Source organism: Plenodomus lingam, assembly GCF_022343315.1.
Source record: "Plenodomus lingam strain CAN1 chromosome Unknown scaffold_20, whole genome shotgun sequence".
NCBI lineage: Eukaryota > Fungi > Ascomycota > Dothideomycetes > Pleosporales > Leptosphaeriaceae > Plenodomus > Plenodomus lingam.
In genome coordinates, this window is record NW_027093974.1 from 17,521 (window position 1) to 33,295 (window position 15,775).

The window sequence follows — 15,775 nt, forward strand, 5'->3', positions numbered from 1 at the left end:
AAAAGTAAGCTTATTGTAATAATAAGGCAGAATTGCCTGCCTATTGTTCTATGCCAAGTTAGGCCTAATAAAGGCCTGACTTACTTATGTATATAGAGAACAGCTCGCCTATAGTTAGGATAGGCATGTTCTTCTTGTCCTTTTGTACAAGACCTATAGGTGTAGGAATCTTATCCTTTTCTGTACAGACGCGCACTCCTATATGCCTTTGAGTTATATAGGATACCTTTTGGATGCCCTACCTACCTAAGTCGTTACACTTATGTAGTAAAGTAGATACCTTTTTATACTTATTATAGACTATAGATATAAACTTAGAGAGTATAGTACGCGTGCCACGCATAGTTATAGTATTGCTACTCTAGTAGATAAAGGTATCTAGGTTCTTACTATAGTAAAAGTAGCTAAGGTACTAGGCTATATTAATTAACTAGTTTATTAGAGTAGGGTACTCTATTATTAGGTAGTTATATACTTATATCTTAAATATATCTATAAGAGATTAGTGTGCTACCTCTTATAGGTCCTATAAAGGTAACTTTTAGTCCTTATATACTTATAGTTATTCCTAGAATAATAGTATAGCTTCTTTATAGCTAATAGCGCTATCTATACTAGTAGCTTATAATACTTTTAGGTTACTAGTAAACTACTCTCTAAACTTTTAGATACTAGCTAGGCAAATTATCTTTTTTAGAGTAGTAATATTAGTTATAAAGTTATATCCTTCCTAGAAACACTTAGCTTATAGAGAGATTATTATAAAAGCTATAGCTACTATAAGGGTAAGCTTAAGGTTGTCCTCTATACTAGTCTACTTAATAAGGGAGAGAAAGAAGGTGTAGCAAAGCTATTTAAGTAGCTCTAGGTAGGTCTAGTTATAGAATATATTTACCTCTAAGGGATAGGTGTCCTAATCTAAGTAATACACAACTTAATTCTAAGCATCTTATTAGGGTAAGGATAGTTATAGTTAGGTAGGTGCCTCTAGTTTCTATATATACACCTAGTAGAAGAAGATAAAGATCTTTTATAATAGTAGTGCATGCTAAAGGGAGAGGGCTTAATAGGTCTTAAGAGGATATTATAGGATATTATATATATCCTCTTATATTACCTAGATCTAGGTATATTAAGAGGTTTTTATAGTTAAATTTTGCTATATACGCACTATACTTTTAATAGTAGAGTAGAGATAGTATAGGGTAAGGTCTTATAGTGCTATTAGGGTTTGTATATATTAGAGACCTTTATCCTAAGTTATAGGTAAAACCTCTAGGAACTAGGTGTAGGTAAGCTATAGGTTAGTCTATATAGCATCCCCTTAAGGTATAGTATTAATATAATCCTTCTACTTCTTCTAGGCCTAATAGGTTACGCTTTCTAGTTACGCTTAAAGCCACTCTAATAGGCCTAGAGATATATTTCTAGATATATAGGTAGTGTCTTCCTCTAGAGTGTCTTATAGCTAGTGCGTAGTAGGTAATAGTTATATTTACTTATTAGTAGGTATAGAGGGAGCTAGGGTGCTAGTTATCTAGAAAGGGATTACTTTAAAAAAGTAGTTTATATTTAGGCTACTAGCCTTACCTAAAGTCCTAGTAAAGTATTACTAGCTAAAACCTAACTATATAAGGTTAGTAATATCCTCTAGAGTATTAGAATACTTAGCTTTAGGTAGATTGTGTGCTTTATGTATATACTCCCTTATAGTCTTATAGGCACTTTTCTTAGTATAGATATACCTATAAGATTTATAGATTATATATATATATAATTTAAGAAAGGCAATTTTATTAAGAGGGCTACTATCTAGTTTAGAGAACTAGAAGTTAGTATAGGCTAACTTAAGTTAGGTAGTCTTGTATAGCTTGTCTACTTCTACTTAAAGCTAGATATAGTCCTTAGGTGTAATATCTTAACTATAATATTTATTAAAGTATTTTTTAATATAGCTAGGTAGGATAATAGTTCTATATAAAGCGTAGATAAGGATCTTATAGACTTTATTTAGGTTAAGATAGTAGGAGAGTAAGGATATAGTAGAGGATATTTTAGAATATAGAAATAATAGAGATATAATAGGTAGTATTAAGGGAGATAATACTACAAAACTATAGCTAGAATAAGGAGTGTATAGTATAAGGATTCCCCTTACTAGGCAGATTTCTATATACCTGCGTTAGCAAATTATTAGCACTAACTAACCTTAGTATAATAATTTAGCCGCGTGTTACGCTAGTAACCCTACTAGCTACTCCTAACTACTTAACCTATATACAAGACAGCTTTATAGCACTTTTCCTAGACACTACTACCTATACTATAACCTAAGGGACTCTAGGATTGTCTCTAGTAGAGATTAAGGGCAATACTAACCTTTCTTACCTAGTCTATAGTGTGTTTAATAAGGTAGACTAGGATAAACTAAAATTCTACTTTATTACCTATATAGTAGAGCCTATCTAAGTATTTATTATATATAACCTAGACACTACACTAAAATAGATATATTAATATATTAGCAAGGACTAGCTTTTATAACTTATTAATAATATCTATAAGGAAGCTATTAGCGTAGTGCTAGATTCCTTTAATAAAAATGCTATAAAACACACCTATACCTATAAAGAACCTATAACTTGCTAAGTTAATAAGTAACTTAAGGAGAAGTTTAATATTACTATATTAGAGGCTATTATAAATATATAGGACTTTATTAAAGCTAAGTAAGAATATATTATATATAATTCTACTAAGCAATAATACTAAGTATTTGCAAAGTTATTATATAGTATTAGTATAAAGGAAGTCGCTAAAATAATACACTAGGTAAGTATAGTAGCTACAGTTAACTATTTATAAGATTAGCGTGTTATCTTAGATACCTAGCAAGAACTTTATTAAGAGGGCAAGAGGCTCTTTGCAAATATAGGGGTGTAGGTGCTAGGGCTAATAGACGCTAGTATAATAGAATATGCCATAGGTAATAAAAGTATACTAGTAACCTAGCTTACCTAGATACGTAGCGTAGGGTAGGGAATAAGCCTTACACTTATAGGAATTAAGGTTACAAGCTTTTATTAGCTATTAGCTATAGTAAAGTAGAGTAAAATAGCTAATATCTTAGGAGATATATAGTACTAGTAGGTAATAGTAGCACTATGTAAGGAGTATAAATATTTAGAAGGCCTCTTATAGTAGAGAGTAAAGTTAATAGGTTAGTAAGGGAGGGGCCTTGCTATAGTAGCAAGAGAGTAGTTATTTAGTAAGGTCTATTAGGATAAGAATAGTAATACTATATTAGTGCAGGACAATCTAACAAGCTATTAAGCCTAGTCCTAGTACCTAGAATATAGTAAATAATAGAAAATGTTAAAGGATAGGTTTAGGGTTAGGATTTTTACCCTTCTACTAAGAGGTAGCGTACTAAACTCTTTTATAAAAAGAAGACCCCTATAGGTCTTATAAGAATAGATTAAAATAATTACGCAATGTAATAAGAGTGTTAAAGATATAGCTAAGGTAATTAAACTATTATTACTAAGCTATCTATAAGAAGAATAGCTACTAGGGGAGCTATTATTAGAAATAGTAGATAGTAGAGAACTTAGAGAGTATAACTTGCTAGATTTACTTCTACCTATAGCAGACACGTAGAGAAACTTTAAGATAGTATTAGATAATATAAACGTTCCTAACTCTTAGTTAGTAGCCTCCTAGCTATTAATATAACGTAGGGATATAGCAAAGTACCTATTAGTAAACTATACTAATCTATATAACTAATACTTAATTTTGTTATAAAGTAAGCTTAGCTAGCTAAGAGCAGGAAATTACTTAGCTAGAAAGTCCCTAGTTTACCTAATATAATAGCGTAAGTAGCAAATGCCCTATAGCTAACTAGTCTATTCTAGGTTACCTTAGAGCGTAGAAATGCCTAGTGGGTTGTTAGTGTAACAAGGCTAGGCTAAAATAGCTAGCGCTTACTAGATGCCTAGGCTAGACTTGAACAAGGTTCATGGGTTAGCGCTAGGGTCTAGCACTATTATCTTAGGCTAAGCTTAGCTAAGATATATATATTATACTATGCGAGGATTACTTAGCTTAAGTATTCTTGTGCGTACCTTTTAGACCATAGCCAAGTGGTATAGGCAGGGGAGATAACGTAGTATTTATTTTATAGGCAGGGTGCCTACCTTGTTATATAATACTTAAGCTAACCTAAAGGTCTAGAGTTTAAATCTACAGATTGTCTCTAGCTTAAATTATGCTTAGGGGACTAGGCTAGACTAGATCTGCTAGGGTTAGTGCTAGGGCCTATTTAGGACTAGGCTAGACTAGATTTCTAGGGTTAGTGCTAGGGCTTGCTAAGCCTAATTAGGGTAGAGCGGATATATATTGCCCTTAGCTAAAGAGCTTGTAGCTTACTTGTCTTAGGGACTAAGATATTTAAGGAGGGAGGTAGTGTAACAAGGCTAGGCTAAAATAGCTAGCGCTTACTAGATGCCTAGGCTAGACTTAAACAAGGTTTATAGGTTGGCGCTAGGGTCTAGCACTATTATCTTAGGCTAAGCTTAGCTAAGATATATATATTATACTATGCGAGGATTACTTAGCTTAAGTATTCTTGTGCGTACCTTTTGGACCATGGCCAAGTGGTACAGGCAGGGGAGATGACGTAGTATTCATTTCACAGGCAGGGCGCCTACCTTATTACAGTTAGTCCTCTTATACCTAGTATTTTAGGCGTAGTGTAGGTAGAAAATTCCTAAGGATTACTATAATTACTAGCTTTACCTATTATAGTTACTAGCACTTACTATACTACTATTGTCCCCTATTAACACTATTATAGTATTTGTATGTCTATAATTTTACGCCTCTTTTATAATTTCTAGCTACTTAAGGGATTAAATAGATATTACTAAATTACTATAAGTGTAGGAAACTATAGTATTAATAGCTATTATATAGCTTTCCCTAGTTTTAATAACTAAGTTTGCGTCTAGGTTTTAGTATTCCTTACTAAGCTAGCTTTTACTATCTAGCGTACTTTTGCTATCTAGCGTCCTTTTACTAGTTTTAGTAGCAAAGTTTGTGTAAAAGTTTTAATATTCCTTGCTAAGCTAGCTTTTGCTATCTAGCGTACTTTTACTATCTAGTGTCCTTTTACTAGTTTTAGCGGCAAAGTTTGTGCAAAAGTTTTAATATTCCTTGCTAAGCCAGCTTTTGCTGTCTAGTGTGCTAACGCACAAGCTAATTTTTTCGTACTTTAACAGCAAAAGTTCGCAAAGCAATATCCTTAGTATAGAGTAAGCAATGTAGAATATATATAAAAACGTGCACACCCTATAGTTAGTAAGATAATCATATTTACGACTAAGCTACTAATACTCTAACTATAGCTAGATAGGAAAGGCAAGCACAATTAGTCTATTGTGGCGAGGACAATTAGTAACTCCCGAAGATTTAGCGCACCCTTTGGCTATAATAGGCGCTAATTGGCCTAAGTGTATACCTCTATTTCAATATATTAGTACTATATTAGCGGTATACAAGCATTGTGGTATGAAATGAATCGAAATACTTTCAGGAAAATTAAGACTATCTAAAATCTATTGCTTTTCTACTTGTCCAATTATCAAGGCGAATGCGTCCGCAGGAAAGTCAGATAAATGGAAATTCTGAACTGGACTGGCTTGAGTCAAGGTAATTGTTTTTGCGACAGAGTTTACACCACTAAGGCTCCGTGTGTAAAGGAGGAAAGTTACTTCTAACAACGAGCCATAAACTTCTTCTACTTTAATACCAAGCACATTTCCGCCAGTGATTGCAACGTTAACGATGGCTTTTGCAATGCGGATGCTAGTAGGTTGGTGAAGACATGAGAGTCGAAAAATTGCTGGGTTGCTGGGACCACTTGGTTGATGTTAGGTATAGACTGTAGCAGAGGGGCGGCTGCTGTACCGTTTGTTTAGAGGAACGATTTCTGGCGTTATAGAAACTTCCTTAATGGTTTCTGGGGCGCTTTTAGAAGATTAGCTATTATGCCAAATAACAAAAACATTTCTTACCTTCTTAACGCGGAGCTCAAGGCCGGCGAAGTGAACAAGGCAAATATAAAAAGTGGGTAGAAAGACCGCATTATAGTAGATACTTGGTAACGGAATTGAATGGTTTAATTGCGATGTCGTAAGGAAATTGTTATGTGCGTGGGAGTGATAGTTTATATGTGGACAGTCGTGATCACAGTGCTAACGAATGCATATGTGAGGGAAAAGGAGTTAATAGGGCAACAGTGATAGAGCCTATATTTATAGAGCTTAAGCTTGATACAAAATAATAGCAATTAGGATGCCTATGCTTATTCTAATTTAAACGTAATAACCATCCTTTATCTAGACTCTACACAAATAATAGGCTAATATTAAGCTTGGACTCTAAGTAAGAGTGGTAAGCACATATCTTATCCCCGTCCCTGCAAAGGGTTAGGGTCAGGGTTAAGCCTGTGCGATTCTATTTTAGTTAGGTTAGGGTAGCGCTTATAGTCTAACGTAAGTAGACTTAATCTATTCCTGCTTATATAAGAGCTAACCTAAGCTAATAGCCTATTTAACCTTTTTTGGTTAGGGTATAGTAGCGCTTATAGTCTAAGGTAAGTAGACCTAATCTATTCCTGCTTATATAAGAGCTAACCTAAGCCTATAGCCTATTTAACCTTTTTTAGTTAGCGTCTAGTAGCGCTTATAGTCTAACGTAAGTAGACCTTATCTATTCCTGCTTATATAAGAGCTAACCTAAGCCTATAGCCTATTTAACCTTCTTTAGTTAGCGTCTGGTAGCGCGTATAGTCTAACGTAAGTAGACCTAATCTATTCCTGCTTATATAAGAGCTAACCTAAGCCTATAGCCTATTTAACCTTTTATAGTTAGGGTATAGTAGCGCTTATAGTCTAACGTAAGCAGACCTAATCTATTACTGCTTATATAAGAGCTAACCTAAGCATATAGCTTATTTAATTTTGTTTAGTAAGGTTATAGTAGCGCTTATAGTCTAATGCAAGTAGAGCTAATCTATGACCCCTATACGTGCAAAGATCTTAGGTACCCTCATAATAGGTTTAGGGTCTTACGTTATCTAACGTAACTATAACCTTATCTATCCTAATTAACTGCCCTAGTTACGCCCTATGGCTAGACCAAAATATGCCCGCTTCTTAATGGCGTTGCATCGCTAGCCTAGCGGAGCGTTAGCTCTACCCTAAGTAGCGTTAGCCCTAGCGCTATATATATCCATCGTGGATGATAGATATAAGGGGTAGACTAATATTAAATAATGCATAACCATCCATGCGTGCCCTGTGCCCTATCCAATAATATCCATATCACTTATATCTTATGGTATCCACTTAGTCTAGTCTTACATGTAACCTACTTAGGTTAGGGAAGACTGCCTAATATTACCTAGGATAGTATAGTTATTTTAATTGTAATTCTCTATCTTGCCAAGCATAGACTCTATATATCTAAGCTATATTTTGATAGATACCGCACATATCCCTCTCTCCTTATTCTTGAATGCGTTTACTAAGCTTTCTAAGATAAACACTACGTCCTTGTTACACATAAAGAATCTACTACCCTAACTCCTTCTTCCACTTGAATTATACATCACCTCCAATATGAACTTATTCTGGGTCGCTGTTCTACTGTATAGTTTAGAAACTTCTATTGTTTACATCTCACTAACGTGTCTTTAGGCTCTGCTCTAGCGTGTCTGGGGCATACCATCGACGCTGCAAATGCATGAAGTACCCATCAACTAGGACTTCTAATGAATGTGCAACCCTATTCGTTTGTGGTGATTGGGCAGTTACTACTCATGTTATAGGTAAAAAGAAGGTTTTCGTGCATATATAAACAAAATCACTAACTATAAAAAAGATGTTGATGAAGCGAACGAGAAATGGGTATGAGTTACCTGCCTTTTACAGTACAATACTTACATTATACTAGTGTTATGCCACTGAGAATCTTATTAATGGGCCAGGTTTTCACACAGCCTGTGCGAAAGCTCAATCAGGAAATAGTGAAGCAGATTCATGCTGTGACAACGGGAAAGGAGGAGAACAATCAGATGGTTGCTTCAAGTAATAACAATCAACAAAATTAGTAATTTGTGTTATGTAATTATTACTAAGTTTAGGAACTAATGTATAAGATAGATTATTCTAGATTAATACTATTTAAAAAGAAGCAAACTAGATAAACACTCTTGGTAGCACATTAGTATATTAAGATTTATTAGTGTTAAGTAGAGTACTAATACCTATCTTAGCAGAAGCTTAAGAGATATTAAGATATGCTATAGGTTATTTAATACGTATAGTATAATGCCTATACTTCTAATATAGCTATATTTAGTCCCTATATTCAATACAAACCAAATCTACATATTATAGGAAACGCATTTCTCCCTAGAACACGACTTAATAGGATCCTATACACTAGAAGAATTAAAACTTAATAACTCTAATAACCTATCTCCTATAAACCTAATCTAAAAACCTAAGTGCTACAAATACCGAAAAGCTACTTCCTGCAAGCCTAAACCCTAAAATGTATTTCTATAATAGCCTAGCTAGGTAGAAGAATCTAAAAGGGATCTAATATAACTTGAATATATATAGTACTCCGCCTTAATAGAGAAAAGGATGAATTTGTACAAGTACAGGTCTTGTATAAAAGGACATGAAGAACCTATCTATCTATTGATTATTAGATATTGCCAAAATAAGCATATAAGCTATATCTAATCTTGCTAGAGAAGGGAAACAAAGTCTAGATGTTTAATTAAAAAGAATGCCAAATCATACTAGACAAGGGGATTCTTGCTAGTGGGATAAGGTTACAAGATAATTATTAAAGTAAGCTTAGAGTAAGCTTATAGAGTAAGCACATAATCTTACTAGATAAAGGAGATCCTTACTAGTAGAGTAGTAAATAGGTATAGGATAGGTTAGGGTTAGGTCTACTTATATTAGACCCTATACCCTACCATAATCTAATCATAGATTTTTATATAGGGTATAGGCTTATCTTAGGTTTAGGTTATATAGACCTTAGGCTTAGCGTAGCTCTAGGGTCTTACGTAATCTTATAGTATGTATATTATAGATAGTATTATAGGCATTTATTATAGTATATAGCTTACTTAATGTATAATAGAACTATATAATTATGTATAATATATATATAGAAACCCTAATAGAAGTCTTTATTCCTAAATTTCTAATAGTAGTACTTTACTAGATCTAAATCCTTAGCCTAAATAGTTAGGCTTTGTGTATAAATTATATTGATATTATAGTCTATGTAATAACGAAGGTAGGTAGGGCATCCAAAAGGTATACTACACGACTTAAAGGCATATAGGAGTGCGCGTCTGTATAGAAAAGGATAAGATTCCTACACCTATAGGTCTTGTACGAATGGACAAGAAGAATATGCCTATCCTAATTATAGGCGAGCTGCTCTCTATATATATTAGTAAGTTAGGCCTTTATTAGGCCTAACTTAGCATAGAATAATAGGCAAGCAATTCTACCTTATTACTTCACTACCCCCTCCTATAGAGAAAGGATAGTCCCTATCCTTATAATTAGGTTCAGATCCTGTATTAAAGAAACCCTCCTACAAAATAATTCTACCTTTACCTCTACCTTTACCTCTACTTCTTATTCCTAGGGTATAGACCCTTATCTATAGCCTACCTATATCTAGCCCTCTACCTACTAACTTTCTTATTCCTATATCCCTATATTTTTAAACTTTTAACCTATATTATCTAAAGTCTAGTAAGTATTTAATCTATATAATTAAGCAGTTGCTAATCTAAATTAGAAGTGCTTACTATACTAGTCCTAGTATTACTAGGAGTTCTACCTGTCGCTTATCGCGCCTTGTGTATAAGAGCTGTTAGGGGTGTTACTTAGGGTAAATTTAATAATTTTAACTTTAAGTCTAAGAATTCTAAGAAATACTACTACTATATTTCTGAGAATAAGTTTTATAATCTAGTTTGTATCTAAGTCTAATAGGTTTCTTTTCTAATTATAATAGATTCCCTACTATATTAGCTATAAGTACTTAGCTCTTTAAGGTGCGCTTAATAAGTACTATAGTCTAGTCGCAAAGCCCCCTAAAGCCTATAAAGAATAGGATATAGTAGAGGCTTTTTAGTTAGATATTAAGTAATTTAAGCCTACTACTTAAGACGCTACCTAAACCCTAGCTAAATAAATTATAGTTGCTAATTCTTAGACTAAGGGTATAGAGATTCCTAAGATCCTTCTAGCTACTTACTACTCTACTGTATTTGAATTACGTAAGCTTTATAATAGTATCTTTAAGATACTGTTAGTAGTTAAGGGTATAACGCGAGCTATTAATAAACTTAAGGAGGAAATAGTAGCAAGTTAGGACGTAACGTAGTTAGCTATAGCTTTACTATCTAAGACTATTAAGAAGGCAACTAAATCTACTCTAACTCCCGACCCTACTCTAAAACTAGCTACGCTAGTTGCTAAACACGTAGTTAAAAAGCCTAGTCTACGCAGGAATACTATTAATTTAGATTCTAATCTAGGTTCTAATAGAGCTATAGACAATAAATAAAAGGGGGTTTCTAGGGGTAGTGTCCTAAAACCCTTAAGAGTTCTAAGATAGGTGTAAATAGGATAAGATAATAAATATTAGCAAGATAGTAGTAATAGATAGTAGTTAATAGCTTAATCTATACCTAAATATAATGTAAATTAGGTTCTATATTAGATATAATTATTGTGAAGTAATGTTAGATCCTCTTTGCATTTTTCTTATGCTTAAATCTATTTAGATAAGCTGCGTAGGGTACCTAGCTAATTTAGATACTATTAGTAAAATACCTATACTTTATAGGGAGCTCCTATAAAGTTAGAGGCAGGATACTAAATAGGATTAGGATTGTGTCTAACCTACTTAACCTTATATTTTAGCTTAGATTAATATAATTCGCTAGTAGATAGCGCCTTTTCTAGTTTCTAATACTAGCTTTACTTTAGTAAGGAGCTAAAGAGGAGCTAATATAGAGCTATACTAATAGATAAATATAGACGAGTACTTTAGGCACAGTCTATTATTAGTAGTAGCTTACTCTAGTTATCTTAGTAATAGGATATAAAAGGCCTTAGTCTCTAATTAATATACTTGTTTATAATCTTAGTTTATCTATTAGTTTGTTTATAGTAGGTAGTAGAAAGCTTAACTTTAGTGCCTATAATCTAATAGAACTTAGACTAGAAACTAGATACAAACTAGGGTCCTTAATAAGAAATAATAGTATCTAGAGTGTGTCTAAATTAGTACACTTACTATATAAATATGGTAGCTATACCTTTGGCGTCTATTATTTTATAGCAAGGAATAGTTATAGCTTGCTTTAATAGGTTATTAATAATAACTATAATCTAATTATATCTAAGAGAATTATAGGGGAAATCTTTAAAGTTAATAGACAAGTGCTATATTAGTAGACTAGGGATAGGAAGGGGATAGAGCATGCTAGGGAGTTACTACTATCTTAGGTACCCTCTCCTGCAAGTGATACAGTTCCATATATAGGGTTTGTTTATTATCTCTATACCTTTCTAGTAGTATTATTAGGCTAGAATCTATTAGGTTTTAGTAGCTAATAGGTAGGTGGTAGAAACTTGGTCTATTTTCTATCTAATAGTGCTTAGGTAACTTTAATTATTCTTTCAAGAATAAGGCCCTATTTTCTTAAAGAAGAGTCTAAATATGCTCTAGGAATCTAAGAGTTATTAGGTACTAAACTACTAAAATAGAGGTAAGGATTAGTAAGGAACACTTAGCTAGGTAGTCTTCTGCTAAGTTAGAGTTAATTTATGGGTGTAACCTCTCTAGGGCAATTATTACTTATAATTAATTATCCCTTTAAGTAGTCTTAAGGTTAAGTATATCCTATTCCCTTCTACTTTGGATATTAGCTTAGGCGTTATGGGATCTAGGAGTCTACTTAATTTAGAAGATAAAGGGACTTATAACTTGTAGCTATCTAGCTTGCCTAGCACTAAGGACTTTAGTAGATATAAAGTTCTTTACTGCTTAGTGGTCTATATATACTTAATATGGTAGCGACTACTTATTAGGTTAGCACGCTATTTCTTAAAGGCGTAGATTATTGCAAATAATTGTTGTTTATAGATCTCGTAGTTAAGTTTAGAACTAGGAAGGGTCTAACTAAAGAAGTGTGGAAATTTAGATTACTAAGGTTAGGAATGATTTAAGAGATAGAGTATTAGATTATATCTACTACGATTAGACTTATATAAATAGAGCTTTAGCTACCCTTACTAGAATGTGTGTGATTAGTAAACCTTCCTTACTAGAGCTCCTGTTTTTTATTAGGCGCTTAGCAGTAAGCTAGCAGTTAATTAGATAGTAGGTTTTACAGGGGTATTAATTAGGATTGATTAGATTAAGATACTCTATAGTCTAGGTATTAACCCTCCTATAACACACCTACTAGGTGTAGGTAGATCTTTTATTATGGTTGCGCGCGCGTAGTTAGTAGGTAGTGTAGCTAATTAGAGTATTATATATCTAAAGGGTTAAATTAGCGCACCCTTTAGATACTAGTTTAGAGCTAGCGCGCCTTCCTTATTAGGCCTATATGCTTACGCGCTAATATTGTCTAGACTAATCTCTAAACTTTATCTACCTAACAATAATCTTTACTATAGCTTAAATTATAAGATTATATAACCCTAAAGATTTAACTATACCTATATCCCTACTAACCTATATCTTAGTAAAAGTTAAAATCTGCTACTTAAGCTTGCTCTACCTACACTACCCTTAACGCCTCCTATACTACTAAAGCTGCTGCTACTAAGGTTAAGCGCGCTAATACTAATACTACTAAAGAACCTAAGTATATAGCTACTAAGCGTAAGGTTATTATAGAGTGTGTAGTAGCTAAGCGTATAGCTACTACTACTACTAAGGAGGCTATAATTAATACTACTTATAAGAAGTATATATAGTTATATTTAGCTAAGATTAAGATACTAAGAAAGGGGTATATCCCCCCCCTAGCTCTTACTCCTCTAGCTCTATCTCTATTACCTACTCCCTCTCTAGCTCTTGCCCCTCCCTAGACCCTAACTAAGGCCCCTACTCCTGCTCCTACTCCCTCTTTAGCTCCTAAGGAGACCCTAAGATCCTCCTACTATAGAGAGCCTAGTATTTATTATGCTAAAATTTGTCTAAATTATCTGCGCTCTGCGCTCTTTAATAAGTCTAATAGTAAGTGCTATAACTCTTCTAGTAGGGGTCTTAGTGCTAGTAGTGCTTCTCTAGGTATAGCTATATCCTAATATATATAATCTATATAAGAATCTTTCCTTTATAATACTTAGCTATAAGATTAATACTAATAAACTAATTTAGCCCTAAGCTTGCCTAATATTCTACGCTATCCTTCCTAGTAAGGAAGTAGGTAGGTAAGAGCTAAGGTCTTCTTAAAGATAAGAAGAGAAGGATCTTAGTGCTCCTTAAGGAGAGCAAGGCTAAATAGCAGGAGCTAGTAAAAGCTACTACTACTCCTACTAAGCTTGCGCGCAAGGCTGCTCTTATAGCTAAGGGCGCCTAGAGCTCCTTATTAAAGGATAAGGACTCTAGCTCCTCTAAGGTTCCCCCTATAGATCCTAGGCAAGGACTATAATAACTTAGGTAGGTAGGGCATCCAAAAGGTATCCTATATAACTCAAAGGCATATAGGAGTGCGCGTCTATACAGAAAAGGATAAGATTCCTACACCTATAGGTCTTGTACAAAAGGACAAGAAGAACATGCCTATTCTAACTATAGGCGAGCTGTTCTCTATATATATTAGTGAGTTAGGCCTTTATTAGGCCTAACTTGGCATAGAATAATAGGCAGGCAATTCTGCCTTATTATTACACTACCCCCTCCTATAGAGAAAGGATAGTCCCTATCCTTAGGATTAGGTTCAGATCCCTTATTAAAGAAGAGCTTTTTGCAAAATAATTCCACCTTTACCTCTGCCTTTACCTTTACTTCTTCTTCCTAGGGTATAGACCCTTATCTATAGCCTACCTATAACTAGCCCTCTACCTACTAACTTTCTTATTCCTATATCCCGAATTTTTTAATTATTTAACCTAATCTATTTAAAATCTAGTAAGTATTTAATCTATATAATTAAATAGTTACTAATCTAAATTAGAACCTTTAGCTATGCTAGTACTAGTACTACTAGGAGTCCTCCCTATCGCTTATCGCGCTCTCTATATAAGAGCAGTTAGGGCTCTAGCTAGGGGCAGGTTTAATAATTTTAATTTTAAGTTAAAGAATTCTAAGAAGTGCTAGTACTATATCTCCTAGAATAAGTATTGCAATCTAGTAAGTATCTAAGTCTAATAGGGTTCCTTTACTAATCCTAGCAGATTCCTTCTTTTATTAGCCTAGAGTACTCTGCCCTTAGGGGTGCTCTAGATAAGTACTATAGCCTAGTAGCTAACCCTACTAAAGGGGATAAGGATAAGGAAGCTATAGTTACTTATTAGAAGGATATTAAATAGTTTAAGGCTACTATTTAAGAAACTACCTAAAACCTTGCTAAGTGCGTTACTATTACTAATGCTTAGACTAAGGGTATAGAAGCTGCTAAGATCCTTATAGCTATATATTATACTACTATATCTAATTTATATTAGCTTTAGAATAGTATCTATAAGATAGTCTTAGTAGTTAGGGGCTTAATAAAGGCTATAAAAGAACTTAAGGAGGAATTAGCGCTAAATTAGGAGGTAACCTTTTTAGTGTAGGCTAAGATAAAGGCGTTTCACGAGAAGGAATCTAAATTAGTCCTAGCTCCCACTGCTGCTCCTGTACCTGCTCTAATCCCTGCTGCACTAGTTGTCTAGAAGCTAGCAAAGAAGGATAGTCTAGGCGCTATCTTAGCTAATACGGAGTCTAAACTAGGTTCTAATAGAGAGATAGATATAGAATAAAGAGGTTTCCTAGGGGTAGTATCCTAGGAACCTTAAAGGTTATAAATAGGATATAATAATAAATAGCAACAAGAATAATAGTAATAGATAGTAGTTAATAGATAATGCGTAGCTAAATAGGATGTGAATTAGTTCTAATATTAGGCATAATTATTATAAAGTAATGTTAGATCCTCTTTACCTTTTTACTAGGCTTAAATCTATTTTAGTAAGCTGCGTAGGGGACCTAGCTAATTTAGATACTATTAGTAGAATGCCTATAATTTATAGGGAGCACCTATAAAGTTAGAGGTAGGATACTAAATAGGATTAGGATTGTGTCTAACCTACTTAACCTTATATTTTAGCTTAGATTAATATAATTTGCTAGCTAGGATTTCTTCCACCTCTTACTCCTCTACACCTTGTATAGGGGTACTAGGGGGTTTTAGAGCCTCTTATCTAGGTAACAGGTCTTAGGGATCTTTATATAGTATATTAGGAGAAAAAACGTTATAGATCTTAGAACTAGGTAGTAATTAGAGGCGATACGCGTTTCCTACTTGTTCTAATACCTTAAAGGGGCCTTCCTATTATTTAGATAGTTTTTAGCTAGGTTATAAAATAGCAAGATTAGTAGTAGATAGATAAATATAGTTACTAACCTTCTAGTTAACTAGATAGTAATAGTAATT

General features: G+C 33.6%; 2 protein-coding genes across 2 annotated transcripts; one reads left to right on the top strand and one right to left on the bottom strand.

Annotated features, from left to right (window-relative positions):
- Positions 1 to 5,618: 5,618 nt before the first annotated feature.
- IAQ61_011074 (uncharacterized protein) lies at positions 5,619 to 6,148 on the bottom strand (the record flags this gene model as incomplete). Its single annotated transcript, XM_003843565.2, has 3 exons — positions 5,619 to 5,922; positions 5,971 to 6,030; positions 6,078 to 6,148. 3 exons carry the CDS (start codon positions 6,146 to 6,148, stop codon positions 5,619 to 5,621), a joined length of 435 nt encoding a protein of 144 aa, XP_003843613.2.
- Positions 6,149 to 7,685: 1,537 nt separating this feature from the next.
- On the top strand, positions 7,686 to 8,176 carry IAQ61_011075 (uncharacterized protein; the record flags this gene model as incomplete). Its single annotated transcript, XM_066099042.1, has 3 exons — positions 7,686 to 7,714; positions 7,764 to 7,814; positions 8,020 to 8,176. 3 exons carry the CDS (start codon positions 7,686 to 7,688, stop codon positions 8,174 to 8,176), a joined length of 237 nt encoding a protein of 78 aa, XP_065950561.1.
- Between the last annotated feature and the right edge of the window lie 7,599 nt (positions 8,177 to 15,775).